An 8,873-nucleotide genomic window follows, 5' to 3' on the forward strand; every position below is an offset into this window, starting at 1 on the left:
GGACACCTCTGGGACACCCGGACCAACCAACCCAACCACCCTGTAGCTCAACATTTCAATTCCCCCTCCCACTCCACCAAGGATATGCAGGTCTTTGGATTCCTCCATCGTCAGACCACAGCGAAACGATGGTTGGAGGAAGAACGCCTCATCTTCCGGTTAGGAACCCTCCAACCACAAGGGATGAACTCGGGTTTCACCAGTTTCCTCATTTCCCCTCCCCTCAGCCTGTCTCAGTCAAATCCATCAAATTCAGCACCGCCTTCCTAACCTGCAATCTTCTTCCCGACCTCTCCGTCCCCACCCCAATCTGACCTATCACCCTCACCTTGACCTCTTTCCACCTATCACATTTCCGACGCCCCTCCCCCAAGTCCCTCCTCCCTATCTTTTATCTTAGCCCGCTGGACCAACTTTCCTCATTCCTGAAGAAGGGCTAATGCCCGAAACGTCGATTCTCCTGTTCCCTAGATGCTGCCTGACCTGCTGCGCTTTTCCAGCAACACATTTCCATCTCTGATCTCAGCATCTGCAGACCTCACTTTCTCCTCAAGTAATGATATGTGTGGTACCCTACCCGTCATCACTTTCCACTCGAAAAATAATCTATTTATTCTTACTCTGTTTCTGGTCAAATGATTTCTAAATGCATACCAGTATATTGCCATCAATTCCATGTGCTTTGTTTTTGCACAATAACCTCTTACGTAGGACATCAAAAAACTTTCTGAAAATCCAAGTAGATCACAACATTTGGAGATTTCTCAACTTTCTGTTAGTTACTTCTTCAAGAAACTCCCATAGGTTTGTCAAACACAATTTCCTTTTCAAAAATCTACATTGACTTAGTGTAACACCATTAGTCTTTTCCAAATCTCCTGTTTTCAAATTTGTTATGCAAGGCTTTAGCATTTTCCCTATAACTGATATTAGACTAATCGTTCTGTAATTCCCAATTATCTCCCTTCTTCCTTTTTTAAACAGCAGGGTTCCATTTGCCACCCTCCAATCTGATGAGGCTGTTCTAAACACTACAGAATTTTGGAAGATGACAAAGGCTGCATGCAGTATTTTCATGACCAGCACCTTAGCACCCTGGCATATAAATCATCAATGGGCCTAGAGATTTATCAGCTTTCAGTGCCATTAATTTTTCCAGTACTTTGAAGCACACATTAACTTCTCTCACACTGAAGACCTTTTCTCCCCTAGCGCTCTAGGAAAACAAAAGTAGCTGTGTAATTACTCTGCCAATTCCTTGTTCTCCATTATTCTCCTTTTTCACGGTGAGGGGGATAGGAGAGGAGATCAAAAGCTTGGCTTAAATGACATGTTAATTTAGAATTGTAAGTTAGCTGGTTCTGTTCTTATTGGAGCATGTACTGTGAATATCTGTCTTGTTTTGTTTTATTCATTGAAAGGATGTGGGCATCATTGGCTGGGCCAACATTTATTGCTTAACCCGAATTGCCTTTGAGAAGATAATGGGGAGCTGCTTTCTTGAATTGCTGCATTCCATATGCTATGGCTAGACCCACAATGCCATTAGGGAGAGATTTACAGAATTTTGACACAGCAACACTGAAAGAACAATGATACTTATCCAAATCAGGATTGAGAATGGCTTGGAAGGGAACTTGCAGGTGGTGTTGCCATGTATTTGCTGCCCATATCCTTTGAGATGGAAGGGGTAGTGTGTTTGGAAGTGGTTGTTTAAAACAATGATAGAAACATTCAGTTCCTAATTTAAATTTTAACTACAACAGATTCATCCATGGCTTTCCCTTCTTCATTTCTTGCCTCCCCCCCCACAAGAAATGCATCTTAACAGGTGCACTAAACCTATAGAGGTAGGAATCAAGTTATTAAGTCACCACAGATTATAAGTTCACAAGGAGCAGAATTAGGCCATTCAGCCCATCAAGTCTGCTCCACCATTCGATCATTGCTGATATGCTCCTCACCCCATTTTCCTGCCTTTTTTTCATATTCCTTCAACCCATTACCAATTAAAAATCTGTCTAACTCCTTAAATTTACTCACTGGCACAGCGTCCACCACACTTTGGGGTAGTTAATTCTAAAGATTCACAACTCTTTGGGAGTAGTAGTTCCTCCTCAACTCTGTTTTAAATTTGCTACCCCTTATCCTAAGTAGTAGCATCTGCTCCACGTTTATTTTATCCATACGTTTTATAATCTTTAATACCTTAGTTTGATCTCCCTTTATTCTTCTAAATTTCAGACAATATAGGCCTAAACTGTTCAATCTCTCTTTATATGACAAACCCCTCATCTCAGATCGATCTAGATAACCTCCTCTGAACTGCCTCCAATGTCACTACATCTTTCCTCAAGTAAGGGGACCAAAACTGTACACAATATCCAGGCGCTGTCTCATCAATACCTTGTACAGTTGCAACAATACTTCCTTACTTTATATTCTATTCCCCTAGCTGTTAAAGCCAACATTCCATTTGCTTTCTTTATCTCCAGTACCTGCATGCTAGTTTTCTGTGACTCATGAATGAGTACACCTATTTGGGGTTATTTGGGATTGATGGATACCTTGGTTTGCCCACTGTTGGGGAGTCCCGTGATGAATTTTTGTAGATGCAGTAGAACTTGAGCTTGTCTACTTGGCAGTAAAGAAGTGAAAAACATAAAATCATTCACAGAGGAAGAAACTGCAGGATGCTGCAATACAAGGGGATCCACATGTTCCTGTACATGAATCACAAAAAGTAGCATGCAGATACAGTATGTAGTTCGGAAGACAAAATAATTGTTCTGAAGATGAGTCATATTGGACTCAAAACATTAACTGTTTTTCTCTCCACAAATGTTGTCAGACCTGCTAAGTTTTTCCAGCATTTTCTATGTTTATTTTAGACAAATGTAATGTTGACATTTATTACAAAGAAACTAAAGGTTAATAATAAGGAAGTGCTGCTCACTGTACAGGAGAAACTGCACTCGGAGTACTGTGCAAAGTTCAGCTGCCTTACATAAAGAAGGATATCATTGCAGTTTGGAAAGGTTTCACTTGGATCATTCCAATGATGAAAGTGCTGTCTTACGAGAAAAAGTTGAACAGATTTGGCCGACACTCAATGAAGTGCAGAAGAATGAGAGTGATCTTATTGAAACATTTAAAACTTTGAGAGATTTTACAGCATGGATGTTGAGAAAATGTCTCGTGGATCTAGAACTTGGGGTCACAGTTAAAAAAAGGGACATCTCATTTATGACACAGATGAAGAGAATTTTTTTCTCTTGGAGGGATGTTAGTATTTGGAATTCTTTACTCCTGAGAGGATTGGAAGCTGAGTCATTAAATAAATTTGAAGCTGACAGATTTATCATTTACAGGATAGTCAAGGGTTATAGGGGTCCGGAAAGAATTTGGGGTCAAATCCACAATCAGATTACCAATGGCAGCCTTTGCTTCATGGGATGAATAGCTTACTCTTACTTGCATTTCTTATAAAGCAAGATGGCAATGCTGGTGTTGAATTTGGAATGGTCCATGCTCAGCCTTTTAATATTCTGTCCTGCATCCTGGTTGGACTTTGTGGATATGAATTCATGGATTATCTTATCTGTTTTTACGATGGCATTTCCTCCAGTGAGGATTTCAAATACACTTCCTCCAGGGAAACAATCCTTGAAGTGGCATTTAACATACACCTGGCACATGGCATTGGCCAATTATGGGTAGTCTCGCTTTGGTTATAGGTTTTACTATGCTGGCTATAAGTCTCCAATAAAAACAAACACAGAATGGCTGGAATATAATAACTACAATAAGGACATCATACATTGAAGTAAATGACTGAAGAACTGAAAATAAGATTCGATATCTCCATATACTGATTAAAAAAAAACAGGACTTACTTTGTGTGTTCCAGAGTTTGGATGTCAGCCAAGTCAAAGGCTATTATAATGACTGGAAACAAAATTTTAAAAGTATGATCAAAACGTTGATATTTTGGAAGTCCACAATGATAATTGTGTTTTGCTTGCACTAATCTGCTCTTACCTTCAGTACCTCGATAATACGCAGAGGCAATACATTTGAATTTCTCCTGCCCGGCTGTGTCCCAACTAAAGTCAATAGAAATATAATCAAATCAATCCTTTGAAAGAAACATACTCCCAACTGAAAAGATTCAGTTTTATTCTGGTTTAGCCACATTAAAATATCTGAATTTTCTTGCATTGCTCTGTTATTGCATTGAACCATTGGCCTCTTACTCATGGTATACAGAAAGGAAATACAAGACAGTAAATAGGTCTGAAAAGATTCACCTTGTTGGGGCCAAGGACTTAAATCAAGTATTTGGCTCCTTATTTGCTCAAGCATAGACATACGTAAAGGATACCCCTTATTTGTATTCAGAGTTTTCAAACCAGGGAGGGTAAAGGCCTCTGTTCACATTGCTCCAAAACAATCGAGGAAATCATTCTTGCTTATAAACCTAAAGAATTTTACTTGTGATGCGTGGAACTCTTTATGTGCTATTTCAGAAAATCAATGCTAACAGGAAATGATTTTCTTTTATGAAGTTATTTTCAGAATCAGAGTATACTATATAATCAGAATCAGAGACACTATATAACCAATTAAATATTTTTGAAACGTTGTAATGTTGGGAACACTTGTGTACGGTAATAATAGCAGTTAATATTCAGACTAGGTTGGGTCCACATATTCTACTAAAGTCACACAGTTTGCGGATGGTAACAAATAGTTATACTCTAGTTTTCAGATGGCGCAGATATCTCTATACCAGCTCCCTAAAGTCATGATAATTATACCTGGCCTATACAGATGCAGGTATTGCTGTCATGCAACAAACTGTCTTGATATCTAAGAAGTGTCTCTTAAAATAACTGTATGGTGGTGTGTCCTTTGATCACCAGATAGGCACAAGAAAAGCAAAGACCAAGGAAGATTTGTTGCAACAAACTATCCCAAACAACCCATACTCAGTATCACTTAGTGGTCATATTTACTACCTTTACAAGGTATCAGGAGTGTTCATCTGGCAAAATACTAAAAGCACAGCAGTCAATTTGTTCACAGTAAGGTCTCTTAACACCAATGTGATAATGAATAGAGAATCTGTTTTTCATTTTTGATTGAGGGATAAACATTGTTCAGGACACCATGAGAACTCCACTACTTCATTAGAATTAATGGGATAGTGACAACATGGGTACAAAGTTAGTTGAGTAACAAGAATAGTGGTGAACAGTTGTTCTCAGGGCAGGGGAAAGGCATACAAAAGGGTTCCTATATTAGGACCACTACTTTTCTTGATATACATTAATTATCTAAATTGAAGAACATAAAAAATATAATGAATAGGAGTGGGAGTAACCTGAATTACAATTGCTTCAATAGCTAGAGACAAACCAATGTTGGGGCCAAAAGTATTAGGACTCCTGATTTGCTCAAGCATACTCATAGGTCAAGGATACCCTTTGTTTGTTCTTCTCAATCTGGTGGTCAGTGCCATTTGTGCCATAAGTGTGTACAAAATTTCTGCTCAGAAATTTGGGGACTGGTAAACAGGCACTACGCAGGACCATTTTTAGGATATACTGTCTGCCTTGGCACTAAATCTGACTGGACATTGTTCACTGCAGTCACAGTGACTGAGTGAAGAAACAGCAGACACATCTCATAGTTAAAAGAATATATCTATGTAAAAACATTTTACATTCAATCTTGCGCATTTTAAGACTAAACAGGTAACTTTATTTTAAAGTTCTAGTAATGAGTTTTTTTTTTTACTATGTGCTCACATTTGTAGATTGTACGGAATTCCACCAACTTCAAACCGCTCAATTTCAAAATCAACTCCAATTGTAGCCTTGTAGTCTCGGTCAAACACATTTTTACAAAATCTGAAATTTAGGAGAATCATAATAAATATTACTTTAATAAAATGTAACAGCCTCATTAAAAGAACGTAGACAGTTTCAAGTATTAACATTATAAAGGACGAATGAGATTGCGTAGGTGTACCAAATTTGATATAAATTAATACATAAGTGAAAAGAAATAAAACTTCAATGGATTACTTGCTTACAGTCAAATAATTCATCACACACAGGAAGATATCCAGGAATGAAATCCCCTCTTTCAAGGCAGAAGGCCAGGATTGTGTTTGCTCAAAGGCTTCAGCCCTCACTGTGAGATCCTTCCTTTTGCTGGAATGTTCCTTCCATTGGGTGAATCCTCCTCTTCATGTATCTTCTCCTCTTCCCATTTCTTACTTCATCTAGCATGTGACAATCTCCTGTAATATGGCTCTTTCATACAGAGGTTAGACACCTCCTCTACCTGTGCTGACAAGGTCAGTGGGGAAGCATGTAGGCCTTTAGTGATATGTAACATAGTTTTGAGAGTTCCTCCCACAGTCAAACTTGGAAATGTCGCATGTGTTAAGGTGGGGTGGAAATTGGACATGAGTTGCCATAGGGGTGTGGTAATTAATGAGCTGAGTTTGGTAAGATAGAGTAATAAATCTATCTAGGTCTCAAAGCAAAAATCTCCTCAAAGAACCAGACACAACTTGGACATTTTCAAAACAAAACTTAACGTTCAGACCATTAGATTTTCCTCAGACTGAGTTTATCATAATTAATGAAGATTAATAAACACTCACCTATTAATAAGACATGTTTTCCCCACATAGAGGTCCCCAACCATCACCACCTTTGACATTTTGAGTCTGTTGGGGCAATTGACATAACAAAGTTTCACTATGTTAAGTGATTTTAGTTCATGCTTTTACCTTCCATTCTCTATCTTTGATCTCCCCCATTTCCACTTTCCTTACACCCATACAATAGGTCACTTTGCCTTTACACATCTCCCAACAGCAGAATGGTTTCCAGAAATTGTTCCTTTTAATTGTGTCTCTGGGCAACCCCCTTCAATTTCTTCTCAGCTCTGCCCTTACAAAGCACAATGCAAATTATTGTTTAACAATATTTTCAGTACTAGTATTAATATTTTAGCAAAACTATGATAGACATAAACCTTCCTAGATATTGATTAAAAAAAGGTACTCCCCAATTTTACTTAAGTAATGTCATTCACTTCAGTGTCAGACTCATGAAATGAAACAAACTTGAAAGAGTATAGCTATTCAAGTGAAGTGTGACTTTGGTGTTCAGTGGTCTATTTCAGCTTTTAACTGTTAATTTGAAATACTTTGATGATGTTAGTAACCCCACTGCTGGTATGATGGCCATAAGTAGTCCATTTTATGGCAAGGAACCATGTATAGCCATAAGAGATTACCAACATTAAACCATCTTTTATTTGAAATTGTAGGGGTATTCAAAGATAACAAACAGGAATCAGACAGAGATTGAAAGATAGTTTTTTGTCAGCCATGGAAGCTTGCCTACGTTGACTCCCAGTGTCGCAGTGTCTTTAAAATTTGCAAACTCGTTTTCAAATCCTTCTTTCCCTTTCCCGATTTCTATACTGTCTTCCAACCTTCTGATGTATCTAGGAACTTCTAATTCAGGCCTCTTGTGCACTTTCTAACTGCGCCATCATTTACTACCTAGGTGCCAAGCTCAGAATTTAACTCCCTAAACCTCTCTGTCACTCTACCTTACCTTTCTCCGTGAAGATGCTTCTTAAAACCTACCTCTTTGAACAAGCTTTTGGTCATCTGATCTAAGTTCTCCTTATGTGGCTCAGTGTCTTCTTGTGTTTTATAATGCTCTTGTGAAATGCGTTCAGATGTTTCATTACATTAGAAGTGCTATATAATAAGTTATTGTTAATTTAAGAATTAGGCCTGGCCAATGAGAAAAGAAAAAAACCAAAAACTTAAGTATTCTGCACAGTTAAATTTCATTGCATACAAATCAAAACAGAACTTTGGAAGGCGACATCAGTGTAAGGATCATCCACAAAGAAAGCTTCTGAATGGTCAGAGAGACAGTCAATTCCAGATCTCAGAAATGAAAGGAGAATTTGCTAAGCTTAAGGACCATCCAAACCTGTGTAGTGATTGTAATGAAGTCAGCAGGTGGACCTCACAGAGTACGAGTTCCTGATTGGGGCTGTCAATCTGGTCCAATAGAAACTCTGGCTAACAGATTTTTTAAAAAAGTGTCACTCTTTGAAAGTGAATTTCTCCCGCAATCTCTTGTGTGTTACAAGCTGCCTGTATCCTACGCAGTGTTGAAAGAAACTTATTCAGTGCTAAAACACCCTAGGAGGCACTCCAAGAAAAAGGACTGGCCTATGTCCTCAGACTCAGAGTAGAGGCATGTACTGATTGTAATGGGGTCAGCCAGGTGGACCTCACAGAATGAGCTCCCTGATAGGGGAACTGGTCCAATTTGAGACCCACAGCTGATTGATTAAAAAAAAAGGAATGTCAGACATTCTGACACTCTGAAAGCTGGTTCTGAGGGAACTGGATTGGTGTCAAGGACTTTCCATGTGAAAATAAGGGGCGATATGGTGAAGGAATACCGATTTCTGTGGAGTTACTGCAACCTCCATTAAATATTTTCTACAAAAAAAGAGACTTTTTGTTGTGGTTCTGTTCACCGAGCTGGACGTTTTTGTTGCAAACGTTTCGTCCCCTGGCTAGGCGACATCATCAGTGTTTGGGAGCCTCCTGCGAAGCGCTTCTTTGATGTTTCCTCCGGTGTTTATAATGGTGTGTCCCTGCCGCTTCCGGTTGTCAGTTTCAGCTGTCCGCTGTAGTGGTTGGTATATTGGGTCCAGGTCGATGTGTTTGTTGATGGAGTTTGTGGATGAATGCCATGCCTCTAGGAATTCCCTGGCTGTTCTCTGTCTGGCTTGCCCTATGATAGTAGTGTTGT

The 8,873-nt window shown here is 38.9% G+C and overlaps 1 protein-coding gene across 5 annotated transcripts in view; it reads right to left on the minus strand.

Moving 5' to 3' along the window:
* rab36 (RAB36, member RAS oncogene family) overlaps window positions 1–8,873 on the minus strand; it is an 81,271-nt gene that overhangs the window by 34,462 nt on the left and 37,936 nt on the right. For all 5 annotated transcript variants that reach the window (XM_043716095.1, XM_043716099.1, XM_043716096.1 and 2 more), the window contains exons 4-7: window positions 6,680–6,745; window positions 5,814–5,915; window positions 4,042–4,106; window positions 3,897–3,948 (exon numbers count right to left, since the gene is read on the minus strand). In XM_043716095.1, coding sequence (XP_043572030.1) covers window positions 3,897–3,948; window positions 4,042–4,106; window positions 5,814–5,915; window positions 6,680–6,745 — 285 coding nt within the window. The remainder of the gene's footprint in view (window positions 1–3,896; window positions 3,949–4,041; window positions 4,107–5,813; window positions 5,916–6,679; window positions 6,746–8,873) is intronic.

This window comes from Chiloscyllium plagiosum, chromosome 25 (assembly GCF_004010195.1).
Source record: "Chiloscyllium plagiosum isolate BGI_BamShark_2017 chromosome 25, ASM401019v2, whole genome shotgun sequence".
In the NCBI taxonomy this organism is placed as follows: domain Eukaryota; kingdom Metazoa; phylum Chordata; class Chondrichthyes; order Orectolobiformes; family Hemiscylliidae; genus Chiloscyllium; species Chiloscyllium plagiosum.